The 17,703-nt window shown below is 39.3% G+C and overlaps 1 protein-coding gene across 1 annotated transcript in view; it reads right to left on the reverse strand.

Annotated features, from left to right (window-relative positions):
• Positions 1-683: 683 nt before the first annotated feature.
• Positions 684-17,703, reverse strand: part of nyap2a (neuronal tyrosine-phosphorylated phosphoinositide-3-kinase adaptor 2a) — a 45,628-nt gene continuing 28,608 nt past the window's right edge. The window contains exons 4-7 of the mRNA XM_016274288.1: positions 14,665-15,849; positions 4,809-4,955; positions 4,609-4,730; positions 684-1,152 (exon numbers count right to left, since the gene is read on the reverse strand). Coding sequence (XP_016129774.1) covers positions 922-1,152; positions 4,609-4,730; positions 4,809-4,955; positions 14,665-15,849 — 1,685 coding nt within the window. The 3' untranslated portion in view covers positions 684-921. The remainder of the gene's footprint in view (positions 1,153-4,608; positions 4,731-4,808; positions 4,956-14,664; positions 15,850-17,703) is intronic.

Consider the following 17,703-nt stretch of genomic DNA (forward strand, 5'->3'; position numbering starts at 1 on the left):
AAAAAGTCCATCGGTTCTGATGAAGAAACAAACGCATCTACACCTTGGATGGCCTGAGGGTGAGTACCTTTTCATTTCTGGGTCAACTGTTCCTATAATGTTAATGTAATACACAGTGTGTTAATGTAATGCATTCAAAAGTACTTATTTGTAGCACACAGTTTAAGTATGCAAACTGGAATGCAGTGCATATGAAGAACACTGTACTGTTACTGCCATCTACTGGTAAATTGTGGTACTGCATCTCCGGGGGTCTGCAGAACTGAGGCACCCCTCTGTTTTTGGTCTTTAACCTTTCCCCCCTAACTACTACATTGTTGTGTATTTTCATTGTAGTGGCCAGTTTTTCTACCTTCATTTCATTGTAAACCTATATGACATCATTCTACTGACCTTAAAGCCCCTCCCTAAAGTCTTTTTTAAGTCACAGTGAACCCAGGTCTCCAAGGCAATGCTTTTTACTTGGATGCCAGCTTTGTACATGTGTATGTGAGCATGTGCTGATACAATTTTTGAAAAGTGCTTGTATTTGATGCGCATGTGTACATGGTTTACATTGAAGAGTGTCTCTGTGTTGGTTTAATGTGTATTAAGTAGGTTAGGATGTGTGATTGTGCGATGGGGACCAAAAAAGGATATAAAATAAATAGAAATACCATTTCCATGGGTAAAAGTGTACTGTTTTCACTCTTAGATCTCATTTCGAGAGTTCCTCTTTATAAAACCGCCAATCATATTTTATATTAAGACAGTTAACGTTATCTCCAATATAAAAATATCAAATATAAACAGCGATAGGAAACCAGGGAGTTTTGATAATCCATCACCGTGCATTTCGCTTAGTCCCGCTTCCTGTTAGCTGTCAATCAATATTTAGACACGCCCCCTCAGTCTCCATGGCTGTAGTTCACTGGTCACTCTTTATATAGCAGTGTCCCAGAAGACAGTGGTTTGGGTGGAGTACGGAGGGGGCCCGTATTTCTTGCCCCCGTTGGTCTTCTTCCAGCTGGGCAGGATGGGCATGCTGTCCTGCTTGCACAGGGCTTTGTCTGAAGGTCTCTGTCTGGCTTTTATCTCCTTGCACAGGTGACGTTTCTTCTCGATCATCTCCATCATGGTGCTGTCCCCACATGCCCAGGGCATTGGGGGCATCTAATGGGTGGCAAGGGTTAGACAATGTTGGTGCATGCAGAGCTGCTTTTAATTTTGTAGCCCTTATATTTTTTTAAGGGTGAAGGCGTTCACAGTGTTCTTTAATAATAAAGGATGTGTTTAATAATTCATGTCCTCTAATAAAGTCAGAGCAGTCAGAATGTATTGCCATTCAGTTTAACGCTCGCTCGCTCTCTCTCTCTCTCTCTCTCTCTCTCTCTCTCACACACACACACACACACACACACAATATCTTAATCATCCAGAATGTATTGCCATTCAGTTTAACGCTCGCTCGCTCTCTCTCTCTCTCTCTCTCTCACACACACACACACACACACACACAATATCTTAATCATGTACACACATATTAAATTGCCCATGCACCTGCACAAACACAAATTAAAACAATTTTATAGGCAACACAAAATCACTATAGCTCTGTTTCAAAACCTAGTGAGCTGCCTACATAGGCAGCTCCCTTCTATGACAGCAATCTAAGTGTCATGTAACCAATAAGTGAGTGATTTGGGAACACTCTATATAGGCAGCAAGTCTGTCATTCTAATAGCACTTCTGTGAAGCACTTATATTTAGGGTTATTATAGCTAACTAAAACTATAAAAATAATTGTATTACTTAAAATAAATGTTGTCTGATAAAAAATAAATATGAAAAAAATTAACTGATTTTATTTCAGCTAATTGCCAACTTTCTCATATTCGTTTAATTTAACAGAGTAAGTAAAAATAAAAATAAAATGGACATTTAAAAAAAAATTATAATAAAATGACAAAATGACACATTACTAAAACTTTAACTGAAAATTAAGATGAAAACAAAATATAAAATGAATTCAAAATATTAATAAAAAAATAATAATGACAGTTTATTTCAGCAGAGTTTAATGTTAATATGTTGCTAAGCTAACAAAGTGATAGTCTAGTAAGTTTAAAAAAGTGTGATACATACACTTTCAGTAAAATCTATTTTTAATTACTATTTGAGGCAGTGTTGTTATTGTTAAACTATTAAAATCACTTTGAGTAATTGAAAAAACTAAAAGCTGAAATAAAAATAAATATTACATGAAAAACTTCAATTTAAATTTAAATTAGAAATGTTGCTTTGGCAATTTACTGAAATAAGTTGAAGTTGAAGTAATACAATTATTAAAACTGAAATAAAAATAAATGGATGCTTTTTATAAAAATATAAATAAAATGAAAAATGCTCACAACAAAATGACTAATTACTACAATTACTAAAACTTCAAAATATAAAAATAAAAGCTAAATTAATAAATACTATATTTGTGTATAAATAATACTAAAATAACACAGATTTGTAATACATGTAATACAACCTTAAATTTTGGCTAAAACACGGTTTTAGAAGGCAGCATAGTAAAGTTGCCTAAATAAAATTAGGTTTTGCCAACTAGGTTTTGTAACAGAGCACATACTGCAGACATGCACACACACACACATACACACATATACACATACAGTACACACACGTTTGTGCTTTTGAGAAAGGAAGCAGCAGACAGACACAGAAAGTACAGTGGACGCGGAGAAGGAGAAGAAATGATTTTGACAAGGTTTTATTTTTTGTTTCCTTGGGGTTAGTTTTTATGCCTCGATTTTTAGGTTTATTTGGGTTAGTTCAATTACAGTCGCTAACAATCAAACACACAACTGGGGAGTGAGAGTAGATCAGACAACATACTAAATGTGTTTTATGTCTTATTATGTTATAATATTCTGAGTAGGCTAAAACACGGTTTTAGAAGGCAGCATAGTAAAGTTGCCTAAATAAAATTAGGTTTTGCCAACTAGGTTTTGTAACAGAGCACATACTGCAGACATGCACACACACACACACACACATACACACATATACACATACAGTACACACACGTTTGTGCTTTTGAGAAAGGAAGCAGCAGACAGACACAGAAAGTACAGTGGACGCGGAGAAGGAGAAGAAATGATTTTGACAAGGTTTTATTTTTTGTTTCCTTGGGGTTAGTTTTTATGCCTCGATTTTTAGGTTTATTTGGGTTAGTTCAATTACAGTCGCTAACAATCAAACACACAACTGGGGAGTGAGAGTAGATCAGACAACATACTAAATGTGTTTTATGTCTTATTATGTTATAATATTCTGAGTGAGTAATTGTTTTTACGTCATGTCTGTTTTGTATGGCATATTACTGTGTTCCTATAAAAGAGTGGGTGTTTTCTCATCAGCTTTCGTCAGTTGTGATATAAAGAGTGTGTTTTGGTGAGTTTGTGTAGTGAGTTGTGTAACTGACTCCCCAGTCTCTGTGAAAGTGACTTTGACGTGGAAAACATAATCATTATTACAGGATTTTTGTACATAATACAATAGCTCTAAAAACCTGCTCAATTAAGGCCACACAGACAAACAGGAGAGAGCATTTGACATGTGACACTGATATAAATGCCATGTCTGGATATATATACTGTATATACACACATCAAACAGCCGTTTGTTTAGATTTACCCGTTGAATAGAAAATGTGGAACTTTTTATTTAAAGTGGCACTTTACTTACAGCTCTTTCTTATAAGGTAAACATCATAAAACTTCCATAAACAAGTGTTCAAAAATTTGAGGTCAGTATGATTTTTTTAAAATGAATTAATTGATACTTTTATTCCGCAAAGATAAGCTTGCTATTTCAAATAAATGCTGTTCTTTTGAATATGTTAATCATTTCACAGCCTTAATATAAGGATATATGCACTTGCTGCGCTTATTTATGGCCATTTTGTCCATTCTATGAATGATTTTCAAGCAGTTCCAAAGCTCTGCCAATCATACTGTCAATATTTCAATCAATTTCAATCATATGGGGTATGCTTTGGATTGAGGCTCCTGCTTTTAAGAATCCGTTTTTCCAGTTTCATGGCATTAACAGCGGTGTTTGATGTCTGTACATCTGAGGAACCCAACCACAACGTCTGAAACATTGTGATAGAGACCGAACAGATTGAGGATGCTACGGGTCGAGAGTAAAGCTGTCCGCCGCCGCTCTGAAGAGGTTCTCATTCAGATTCAGATCAGTTGAACCTTCTCTCAAGTGCTTAAACTGTCTGATGTATAAAACCCTGATTGTGGCTCTCTTGGCATAAACTCACAGAGGACAAATTAAATGTGAGAGCCTCTTCAGAGCATGATGGGAAGGCAGCCCTGATCTGGACCAAACACAAACAACACACACATACGCATCTACATAGACAGACGATGAACGCCATGAGCCAAACGAAACGCACGGCAGTGGAAGCAGCAGACAGAATAGGATATACACGCAGCCGTGGGGTCAAAGGTCAAAGACATGAAGGTATTGCCGACAGACACCGAGACAGGAACCGAATTCCACACGCATGCCATCTCTCGCTCATTCTGAGGAATAAGGGGGTTGTACCTGGAACGGGGTCCCGCACGGATGGGCGGAGGTGTCGGAGGCGTGTCTTTGGGGCGTTCCCACAGGGGACGGGACTCCTGATGTGGATGCAGAGCGACCGAGTTTACACCCGGCTTTTGTTTCTAAAATGAAAGACATGTCTTATGTTAAATAAGTATCTAAAATGAACATCCTTATTTGTTTTTATGGATAGGACACACCTCCGAGCATGGTGGTTGGACTGATAGAGGAGCGGCCAAAACGACTGGGCGTGGCTGATTGTCCTGTGGGCGTTTCCCAATCCTGTGATTTTGGAGAAGAGCTACAAAGGGCTCTGTCCCTGCTGTCACTTCTGCCTTTACTTTCACCTAGAAAAGAAAAAAAGAGGTAGAGATTTCAGTATGCAGTATAAGTCTCCAGCTCTCGGTTCTTATGAGAATGATTTTGCAGTTTCACTATGAGTGCTTTGATTTGTAATAGTGCTGCAATACATATATATTATCCCTAGGTGTCACAAACGAGACAAAACAACTTAGAATACCACACTATCTTATTGCTATTTCTGCAGTATACAGTATGTATATTGTGCAAAGTGTGTTTAGAATTTCTGCATTCATGAAATAACTGGATAACATTTTTCAAAAGTATGCAGTATACAACAGTTCAATTTCCAAATTGATAAACCAGAAGTAATATCAACAGTATTTTTTTTTAAATGTTATGTTAGATTTATTTGATCAGACTGCTAAAACATTTTATACTCTATCATATTTATTTTAAAAAACTTATATATTGAATATATAAATAAATAAAGTTAAAATTTTCTGTTAATAAAATAAAAGTACACCATTTGCTATATTAAACATGAAATAAATGTCAACAATGTACTGTAGCATGCTACTATTTAGACTAGTTCACATACTATACTAACAAATATATACAGTGGGTACGGAAAGTATTCAGACCCCCTTAAATTTTTCACTCTTTGTTATATTGAATTTTAGCACTTAATTCACTTCAGGAATAGGTATCTTTTCTACATACACACAGCACCTCTTTTTAGATTTGTGAACTGTAAACTCGTTCTATTGAAAAAAAGAAACTAGAAAACCAACTGATGTTGATTCTTATGAGCCAGTTCTTTTTAGAGAGTCAAAGACATACAGTATTGGTGCAACCAGTGTAGTCTGAAACCTGAATGAATAATTTTTATGAACCAATTCGTTAGCGAATCAGTATGGCACTACCAGTGTTAATGCACAACCAAATTAATGACTCTTATGAATCCGTTATTTTTAGTGAATCAAACACATACAGTACTGAGCAACCAGTGTACACTCTTAAAAATAAAGGTGCTTCATGATGCCATAGAAGAACCTTTTTGTCTAAATGGTTCCATAAAGAACCTTTAGCATCTGAAGAACCTTTCTGTTTCACAAAAGGTTCTTTGTGGCAAAAGAAGGTTCTTCAGATTATAAAAAGCTAAGAAAGAGATGGTTCTTTAAAAAACCTTTGCCTGAATGGTTCTTTGTGGAACGAAAAATGGTTCTTCTATGGCATCGCTTGAAGAACCGTTTGAAGCACCTTTATTTTTAAGGGTGTAGTTCGATGACTTTTGTCAGCCATTCTTTTTTAGTGAGTCATAAAGAATATCATACAGAATCCTCAGTTTAGTCAGATTTTCGAATTATTGACTGTTATGGGTTGGTTCTTTTTAGTGAATTAAACACATACAAGTACAATGCAACCAATGCAGTCCGACTTCTGAACAAATGATTCTTATGAGCCGGTTCTTTTTTGTGAATCATAAACATACAGTATGGCACAACCAGTGTAGTCTGATTCCTGAATTAATGACTCTAATGAGCATATTCTTTTTAGTGTATCATAAACATACAGTATGGCACAACGAGTGTAGTCTGGTTCCCGAATTAATGACTCGTACAAGTCGGTTCTTTTTAGTGAACCATAAACATACATTAATGGCACAACCAGTGTGGTCCGATTCCTGAATGATTACTCTTATGAATCAGTTCTTTTTCATGAATCATAAACATACAGTACAATTAGTGTCGTCTGACTGCTGAATGAATTACACTTATGACCCGGTACTTTTTAGTGAATTAAACACAGCTTACAACTCCTTGTGAGATTTATTTCAGTTTTTCTTATGACAATGCAAATTTAAAGATATTATATATTATGTATTTTGCAAGTATTTTTTTGTTTTGTCACAACAAATTCATGGGGGAAAAAAAAAAAAATATATATATATATATATAGGCTATATTTGGTATAAAAAATGACCCATATTCTCTTTAAAAAAAATAAAATAAAAATTGTGTGTCCCTTATAAGTCTTCTGCCGATGTTGGCAATGTTAGCTTATTTTGCATTCTGGTCTCACATTAGCTACTCGAAAACCTTATTTACCGTACTTTATCTCTCTGGTAACACACACACACACACACACTGTCTGGCCACGTCTGTTGAAATCCCATTAGTCTGTGGTGTCCTGCTCCATTAGTCTACATTTAATTAGTGTCCACTGTCATTAGCGTTGGCCGCTAATGCTAAGACTGCGACAAATTTATCATATTTACTTATTAACATGCACACGGTCAATGCCTGGATATAGTCTATGTGTGTGTGTGTGAATGTGAGTCCATTAGCAGAGGGAATTTTAGGTGTATGTTGGCAGAATTGTGTTCTTGTCAGTGTTCACAGGGTCAGGGTCTTGTAGGGTTGTTCTACAAGGCTTTTCAGCAAACAGCAGCCAACATAGAAACATGTTCTCCTCATCCAGTTAGAGTGAAATGCCATGCCAAATATCTTTTGGCACTCAGAGGTAATGGACACAGACAACACCACTGAAACAAGACTAAAAGACACAGCAGGAGCCAAACAAGGGACAGGTTGTAGTTTATCTCCAGGGTCAGTTCTCGTTTAGGGATCTAAAGATCAGCCGCTGATTGCACCAAACCTCTTTTAGCGATCATTTGTTTATAATTACAACTAAGAGCTTTCTTAGCTTAAGGGATTTGTTGCAATCAGGCACAGAGGTGGGGAGAAACAGATGAGTATGGAGGCCAGTTTCAGTCACAGAGTAAAAAATGAAAAAACAAGCTAATTGTGTGATAAAGTTTAAAATAAGACATAAAGTCTCAATGTGGGATATAAAGTTGCATTAATGAAGTTTAAAGCCCCATTGCCAGATATAAAGTCACATTGTGCGATATATATATAGTGATGTCATATAAAAGTTATGGAAATCTATGCTGCCATAAAGGAGGATTAGATGCAATAGAAAACAGAGAGGCACTTTGAAACGGCCAGAATTAAATTGTCATAATGGAAACTATGACACTATATGTAAGTATTTTGTTGCACTGGAGTCCGTTTGTCTCTGTTTAATGGCATATTCTTGGAAGATCTTGATCAGAATTTCTTCTCAATCATATTCTCTGTTTTCAACCTGACAGCTAACCTGATCTGCCATTATGTTCATGTTACTCAAATCAGCTCTCGATGTCACAGCAGGGCACAATGTAAGCACTTCTGTGCCTCTAAATTATGCTAATATATGCCATCCTCAGAGCCATAATGATGAGGAAATATATTAAATGCGTAGGATCATTATTAGTATATGCTAATGTAACCTTAGAGTATGTGAACTTACTCAGACACTTAATTTTAGAAACTATTAAGCTTTTCGATGCTTCAGGAAAAGCATTATTACATTTAAATACAGCTGCATACATTAATGCCGAATTCACACTGCACGATTTTAGCCCGATTTTTCACTCGCCGACAGGTTTTGCAAAATCGCCAACAAATGCCCGAAATCGGAGGCAAATCGGTGCTCGTTCACGTGAGTGACAATCACGCAGTGTGAATTATCAAAGATGCAATCTGAGGGAATCGCCGACACATCGCCGACGCCAGCAAAATATTTGGCATGCTAAATATCTGGCGCTGTCGGCGATTCACAATCACGCTGTGTGCAATGATTTCTGACTGAAAACTACATCGGCGATGACATACAGCCAATGAGAGACCAAGATACAGGGCAGAGGGAAGTTCGGGGAGGAGTTATAGACCAGAATATCAGTATTTTAATAGATATATGAACAATTATATCATACAGAAACAAGCACAAACATTTTCTTGACCAGCCACAACATCAGCATAACAGTTACTGCAAAATGATTTACCTCCAACTCTCTTTGCAGAACACCCAATCCCTGTTCCCTGCATCTCCCTCCTGCATAATCTGTTTTTCTTTTTCTCCTTGTAGCTGGAAATCAGCTCACAGACAATTTGCGGGCTATATATATATTTTTTAATAATTCCAGTCTTGCTCAAGTCTGACGCACTTGGGTTGTCGCGTTATTTCCTTATCATTTCTGGTGTGTGTTTTGTTGTGAAAGTCATGCAGTGTGTAACCTCCCATCGCCGATCCATCGTGCAATGTGAACACAGTAGCGACTGACTGCTACCTCAGATAGTCGTGCAGTGTGAAAACCACGGTGACCCGACGACTTTGAAAATCGTGCAGTGTGAACTCGGCAAAAGGCGTAGCAGGAGACTGCTGTCTGTTAAGTGTCACACCTCATGGACCTGTTTTGTTGTGTTTTCTTCTCCCATGTGCTCTGTTTGACCTAGTTTCTGTCTCTGTTTGATTATGTCATTTGGTTCAGGTGTGTCTGGTTAATTATCCTCATTTGCTCCACTATATTAGTTGTGTTCCGTTCTCTGTTTGTTGTCCGGTCTACTACGTCCCTACGTGTGATCCTGCCTGTACATCCTGTGTTTGCCCTATTGTGGATTATTAAAGACTATTTGCATAATAAGTACGCGGTGCCTTTCCCTGTTTTTTTTTTTTCTTTTTGTTTTTGTTTTAAAGAAGCATGCCGCGAGATTCACTGCAAAATCGAAGATTTCACGATGGACCGCTTTGCCGTCACTACCGCCTTCGACGACGAGACGCTGATGTCCCTGTTTAAGATCGGGGCTAACTGCCACTACCCCGTCGACTTCCCAGTCCAAGTCCCACAGGACTGCAATGGAGGAAGGCGATCATCCGGTGTCTGGAGAGCGTCCGGCCCCGATCGCGAATTCGAGTCCTGAAATGACCATGGAGGTCGTACCCCTATCAGAGCTCAGCCCACCATCTGTGCGGTGGGATCGCCGCAGGTCTGCCAGTCTCCATCGGCGTCGTGTCTCCACCTCCAGCCTCTGAGTCCTGGACTCCACCTCGGCCCTTCAACCCAGCGGCTCCACCATGGCTCCTAGCTCCCTCCTATCCGCCGTGGCCCGTCAGTCCACCAGCTCCGCCGGGCTCCCTCGTCCCTCTGGTTCCGCCTTGGTCTGTCATTGACCATCCGCTGCCTCAGGACTCCACTCCTCCAGCTACACCGCATCCCTCCGTCCCACCGGCTCTGTCAGGCTCCTCCTTTCCACCGACTCCATCTTGGTCCTCTATCGCTCCAGCTCCACTGCGGCCTTCCAGATCCCAGCCTCCGCCTTGGTCGCCACCACCTGCTCTGCCGCCATTGGTCGGACCCCTGGAGCCATCAGCCCTTCCTCCACCATGGCTCCTCCCACCGTCGGCTCTACCGTGGGTCGCCATCATGGCTGTGATCTGGGTCCCACCTGGCTCCCCCTGCTCCCTCCTGTCTTCTCCCTGGCTCCTCCCTCCGTCTGGTCCGCCCTGGCTCCTCCTGTCTTCTCCCTGGATCCTCCCTCCGTCATCACCACCCTGGACTCTGTTGGTCGTCCTCCTCCCGGTCATCCGGCCACCTCCTGAACCTCCTCCTGCCTGCCTTTCTGCCAGTCCTTTGCCATCCCCTGTATCCATCCCACAACCACACCTTTATTCTCCTCCTAAGTCCCCCTTCGTCCCTCCCTTTATCTCTGTAGCGCGAGGTCGTGCCTTCGGGGAGGGGGGCGAACTGTCATACCTCATGGACCTGTTTTGTTGTGTTTTCTTCCCCCATGTGCTCTGTTTGACCTAGTCTCCGTTTGATAATGACATTTGGTTCAGGTGTGTCTGGTTAATTATCCTCATTTGCTCCACTATATTAGTTGTGTTCCGTTCTCTGTTTGTTGTCCGGTCTACTATGTCCCTACGTGCAATACTGCCTGTCCGTCCTGTGTTTGCCTTATTGTGAATTATTAGACTATTTGCATTGTTCATCGTCTTCTTTGTGCGTTTCATTCACTGTAGCTGTGACATTAAGGGTGCTTTCACACCTGTAGATCGATTGCTTTGTTCCGAAACAGGGATTAAAATTATTACAATGTTGCTTTTTATTCTTGGTGCGGTTCGCTTTCACACGGTAAAGTTACTAAACGGACCAAATTTGTTAATACAAGTCACGCACGAGTAAACTATTCTCTCATTGGTCAAAGTTCCACGGTTTATTTTCCGGGATTCCACTTAGCTGTCACGCATGTCATCTGTCAAGATGGAACGATAACAGCTTCGCTGGCTTATTGTTGTTTTTTTTGTAGCTGTCGTTATAATAATTTATAATTTTGAGCAGGAGTCCAGGATTGATTGGGAAAACATTTTTAAAATGCACCTACTACAAAGAAGAGCAATAAGACAGCATTATAAAATAAAAAAGTGTGCTTTGATTTTTGAATGGCAAAGACGTGTTCAACCACAGACATTCACAGGTTCATTTTGAGGTATTAGCAAAACAACAAACTAATGCTTTTCACAGAACTTACGTAATTACCCATCATAAATTGTGATATAGCCTGGATCGTGGGTCCGTTGGATCGGATTGCTTTCTCACTACAACCGAACCGCTCCAGAGTTCGTTTTCAATCGAGCCGAGACCACCTCGTTCGGGCGATCTTGGACCGATTGTTTTGGCGCGGATCCGAGCGCGATTGCCGTGTTCACATATGCCCAAATGAACCAAGCTAAGGGTGGAAACGGGCCAGGTTCCGAAACAACGGGCCAGGTGTGAAAGCACCCTAAGTCATATTTAGAGATATTTATGGGCACTGTAGGGCATCATAAAAAACAAACTCATATCACATTTAAATTAGACTGATCTTTAAGACAGATTAATGCACAAACACTATTCCTTGCCACTTGACACTGGCACATGTTCAGACTCTGTATGTCTTTCTGGCGCCGAATGGTGTCATGCTGAGTTGTAGTAGAATTCCCTAACAGGATTTGGACCGGGATAACTGCCCTGAACAGGAAGAGCTCAGTCATTGATTGTTTTATCCCTAAATGGGTGGATCTGAAAATACCCATTTACAGCCCAAGTGTGAAGTTAAGTAAGAGTGACCTTCAATATGGGATCTGTAGAGAAGAAGGTTTATTCAATCAATGACGCCCCATACAACATCTGTAATATCAAAATAATCAGATTATTTGAATAGTGAATAGGCACTACCATAGACATTTGAGCTGATATGATCAGTAATTGTTTTTATATTATGGCTGATAGGTCATCTGATAGCGGATATCGATCTTCAATCTTTATAATCTTAAAAAAACTTTTTACATTAAAGATGTAAAAATTAAATCAGCATTGAAAATAATAAGGATGATTCAAATCAGCATATTAGAATGATTTCTGAAAGATTATGTGACTGAAAATTCAGCTTTGCCATCACAGGAATAAATTATTCTTTAATTTTTTTAAATATGTTACAATATATTAAAAACATTTTGTAATAATACAGCATTTGCAAGGTTTTTAACTAACTTACAAGACTAAATCTGAATATATCAGAAATGGATGAGTGAATTCTGATCATGATCTCACATGTGGCCACAGCCGTGTTTCTTAGCTGACTGATGTTGAGCTGTAAATAAGAATGAGATACTGGTGTGTTTTGGATCACTGTGACAGATTCTTCACTATCTCTAGCTTTTCTCTCTGTGTGTCAGGCAAACACACACACACACACACACATACTAATGCCGGCAGCCTGTTAATCTCACACACCTCCACCCTCTGTCAGGCACGAAGCCCAAGTCACAGATCCGTGGAAGACATACTGACAGGAGGAGTCTGTGTGTGTTTGTGTGTCTCTGCTGGACTGGGTAGCGTAAAATTGACTGTGATGGCCAGACTGACCTGCTTCAGTGTGTGTGTGTGTGTGTAATTGTGTTGTTTATATGCCTTATTATATTAAGGTGAGTTGAGGTTTGGCTTCTTATAAAGGCTTCTGGCTTCTTAAAAAATAACAATAGTATGTGTGTGTGTGTGTTTGTGTGTATTTGGGGTTCAACATTATAGCCTTGACTCGTTAATCTGAAGTGTTTCAGAATGAATCCATTACAATTTTAATAAAGATTTGAAAGGCTCATGAGGAAGGCACTCAACAACCCTCGCAATGCAACAATCTGGCGACCTTCACATTTGATGTGAAGAGGCTCTGTTTGGGTGGGAGAATCTAGGCCCTGCACACTGTAAGCATACTGAATGGTCTGTGCGTAGGTTGGTCGCTCAATTTTTAATCTGTGAACGGGCTCAAACACACACTTGCACACAGACACACCTGGGGTGATGGAAGTGGACCGTGGAAATAGGACATGAAAGCCATCTTTCCTCCACACATGAGAAAAAATAACAGTCTGGAAAAAAGTCCTTAGCTGCAGCTCTCAAGATGATTACACGCGCTCTTTAAACCCAATCAGGCTTTGCTGTATGAGACAACATCCCTCACTTTGAAGTTGTAACTGAGACGGATACCAATCGCCCCCAGATATCTGACAGTTAACCCTTCAATTACAGTATTTGCTGGGTTTAACATTTGTGGATCTAATTAATTAAAAGTCTTAGTACTTTTTCTAGATTGATTATTTTCTACTTGCACTGATATTAATAGGCTGACAATTATTTTCTTGTATTTTCACATATAACCGTTAAATGGCTGAAATCTATTTTGGACATATTCCAGACAGTATTTGGGGCTTAAAAAAACACAATTTAACAAATAATTTAAATTAAATCAAAGTTACATTGAGGCACAAAGCTTAAAATGAACTATTATATTATTATATTATTCTTCTGTTAAAAATGTGTGTGTTATTTGAGCTGTAATGGTTTTATCGTAATTTTTACAATTATTTTAGGGTTTATAGTGTTGTGTTGTCCAGTTTTACTACTTCTTTGCCATGACATAATTTTAAACAGAAAGGTTAGTAAGTGTTTTTTCTCTCTCACAAAAATCATGTTAACATGCATATTGTTTACATCATGTGGCTATACTTTTGAAACTGAGTATTGTAACATTAACAGCTTGGCCTTATTCACTTCCACTGCATGTGTCTCACTGTAGCCCAGATTCATCCTTTTTATTTATTTATTTAATTATGTATTTATGTATTTATTTATTTATTCATTAATTTTTTAAAATGAGAAAATGACGTTCAAGTTGAAATTAATTTTTCTTGTAATCTTCATTATGGGAAAAGCAAACAATATGTAAAAAATTGGCGAAATGCACAATTAAATATGCTATTATACCGTGTACCATTTATTGACCAATGCATATAACTTAAAATTTTTTTTGATAATTTAATTGCAATTTAAAGATTTATAAAACCTGTCAAGTTCAACAGTTTGGGGACAGAAACTTTTCCTTTTTTTTAAGGAAAAGATTTCTATTTAATCTAAACTTAAATCTTATCTAATAAAATATTTTGAATCTTCTATTCATCAAAAAGTCCTGGAAAAAATGTATCATGTTTTCCACAAAAATATTAAGCAGTACAAATGATTTCAACATTAATAATAGTAAGAATTTTTTCTTGAGCAGCAAATCAGCATATTAGATATATTGATTTCTAAAAGATCATGTGACTCTGAAGTCTAATGATGCTAAAAATTCAGCTGTCAGCGCAGGAATAAATTGCATTTTAGAAAACTAGAAAACAGTACTACTATTTAGTAGTACTATTTAGTATACTACTAAAAATACTACTATTTACTGTATTTTTGATTAAATAAATGTAGCTTTGATGAGAATATAAGAGTTTTTGACCACAAACTGTATTTGTTTACATGTTTAGTTCAATTATAAAATTTTTACTCACCATCCGCTGACTCCTTACTCTTGCGGCTTCCAGAACCTTTCTTCAACATGTTACGTCCGGAAGAGAACAAGTTGCTGAGCTCATCCAAAGGACTGGTTGGCGTACGACTGCCTCGACCTCCCGACCCTGAGCTTGAGCCTGACGCAGTGGAGACATTTTGCATGGACCCTCCGTGCACACTAGAGGAATTCGAGAGCCGCCCGCTCTCACGTGATCCATGCGGAACTCCAGATGCACTGCGAGGAATCGTCCCGGTCATGAGAACGTCATACGGCGGGGGGCGCTTCAGGGTGAGTGGCGTTAATGCGCGACCCATACTGACAGGGGACGGGCAGGCGGAGTGGCTCCTTGGGTAGCCATGCGCAGCAGATGACCCGCCGCTTTTATACAGTGCAGATGGCAGGGGTGGAGCAGAGGACCGTCCTGATGCTGTGATTGTTTGTTGCTCCTTAGTCTCTGCTGACTTCTTCTTATGATGATGATGATGGTGGTGGTGGTGGTGGTGGTGGTGTTTACCAGACACCTGCTGCGGCTCTAGCTGTGGTCCAGGGTCAGAGCTAGTTGGGGATGCACCAGGTTTCCCATACCCGACTTTCTCCAACATGGGCAGTTTGGTGACATCCAATGGAGTAAGAGGGGATTCGTCAGAGTTGGGGGAACATTGGGCTGGTGCAGGTGGGAATACTAGTAGAGGAGGCCGATGGGAAAGCAGATTCGGGAACGGGGCGGGAATGTCACACACCGAACCACGTGGAGTGGTGGGTCGTGTAAGTTCGACTTCCGGCACCAAAGCAGTGGGACATTGCTCCCATCGCGACTGCGCGTGGTCTAAAGATGAAGGTAAATCATCGGCAGGATATTTCATCTCCTCGTACACACTTTCACCTTGGTCATCCTCTTCATCACCATTAGCGCCGGCAATTCGACTGAAGTCTCGTAAGATGTTCCCCACCATCTCTATATAAACAGGTTCCGTCTCATCGTCAGTGTCAGGGGCAGGGCTTTGATTCTGAGACGCAGACTTCTTTTTGTGTTGCCGCGGCAGAGAGGCGGACTTAGCCTTGCTGCAATGGTTTTGGATGTAAGACTCGTCAAAGGATGTGCTGAGTTGGGTGTTGGGGTTGCGTTTGGGTTTGGGTGGAGGCATGCGACGGTACTCCTCACTGCAGGGGCGGGATTTAGATGCTGTGGACAAGAGAATGGAAATGTTTAGGATTTATTTTAGCACTGTATGGAATTCAACAGTACAACTCATTTAAAGTAGATAGTAGGGGTGGGCGATATGACCAAAATCTTATATCACGATAAGAGTAATTTTTTTTACAGTAACGATATATATCACAATATTGTTTTGTTTTTTTTGCTTTAAATAAGGCCTTTATAACATCAAAATTTGATACCATAGAAATGTCATAATTCTTGTCACCAGTGTCAATATCTAAAAACTAATACTAGCCTAAATTTAAAAAAAGCTCACTGAAGACAAGTAAAAGCCAGCGATTAAATAAGAATAAAAAACTAATTAACTAAGCATGGCACGGTTGTCCCCATTCCCCCACTGGCCTGCACTTACATTGCACTTTACGTTACGGTCCGGAGCACGCTTTATGCTGCCTTCACGTGCTATCGAAAATATCGTAAATACGAGTTTTCTAATTAGAAATTGGACATGAACGACCTCTGAAGTCGTATTATTTACTACTCTGAGATTATTTTGATACTCCAGTTTCCGAGTTAGGTGGACCATAAACTTTAAACATGTTAGGGGACAACGATTGCTGCTGTTAATGCTATTCTTTATTATTCTTTTTTCTCAAACAACAACTACATCATCTTGTCATCATTAAAGTGGTGCCTATTTATTTATAGGCATTTGAAGCATATTGTATACATAAACAGCGAAATAAGCATGTATTTGACCGAAATTCCAGAATCGTATCAAGCTGACTATCTAGCGAGGTGAATGTTTATCGACCAATGGAATATTACATTTTATTCTTTCCGACAACAAATCACTTGAATGCAACGAACTCGCAATCACAACTTCATAAGTGGGAAATAGGAAATTTAAAATAACACGAGAAGGAATTTCCGCACTCCGGCGGACACCTCTTCCAAGCGGGCCAGGGCCGGCTAAATTAACAGCGCCCGGGTGCGGCACAGAGCGATCACTCTAGGCAAACGAACCGGGCTTTAGGGGGTCAAACATGCTCAGGCACAGTTCAAAACGCCTAGTGTGAGTACACTCTTAGACTGCTGTCACTTTAAGAACTGCCTGGATCCAATATACTGTTACACGTGTTTTCTTTCTCAGCTGTTTACTTTCACTTAAGACCTAAATTACTATGATTACAAGGATACTTGCAAATACCGGCATTTTGACACATATAAGTGTGTGTTTTAAACCATTCAAGGCCAATAAAGCGGCAAAAACCTCAGTTCAATACTCCCATGGTCTATGAGCTCCATCTTCACATGTGTGCGCATCTCTCTGACAGCATGCACATATAGCGAAATGAGTTCTCTTTTGCAGCTGATTGCGGTTTAAAATCACTTGTTTGTTTTTTTTTAAACTGCAATGCTTAAAGGGGTCATATGATGCGATTTCAAGTTTTCCTTTCTCTTTGGAGTGTTTTCTCTTGGTGCATAAAGAATATCTGTAAAGTTGCAAAGACTAAAGTCTCAAATCCAAAGAGATATTCTTTATAAAAGTTAAGAGTCAGCCACGCCTACCTAAAATGGCTCGTTCTAACACGCGCCCACTAGGGATGGGCGTATCGATCCTAAGTATCGATATATCGATACTGACGCGAGTATCGAAAGTATCGATACTCAAACTAAAAATATCGATACTAAGGTGTGTTTTATTTACCAGTGATTTTGTTTATTTAAAATAATAATAATAATAATAATGCGTACAAATGCATTGAATTGAACAAATAACCTTTGTTCGCAAGTAATTGTGTAGGATATAACTATTTTCCTGCTCATCTGAACACACGCAAATGTTGCAAGACAGAACTAATCAATCACAGAGAG

Source organism: Sinocyclocheilus grahami, unplaced genomic scaffold (assembly GCF_001515645.1).
Source record: "Sinocyclocheilus grahami isolate Dianchi unplaced genomic scaffold, SAMN03320097.WGS_v1.1 scaffold6.1, whole genome shotgun sequence".
NCBI classification, from domain to species: domain Eukaryota; kingdom Metazoa; phylum Chordata; class Actinopteri; order Cypriniformes; family Cyprinidae; genus Sinocyclocheilus; species Sinocyclocheilus grahami.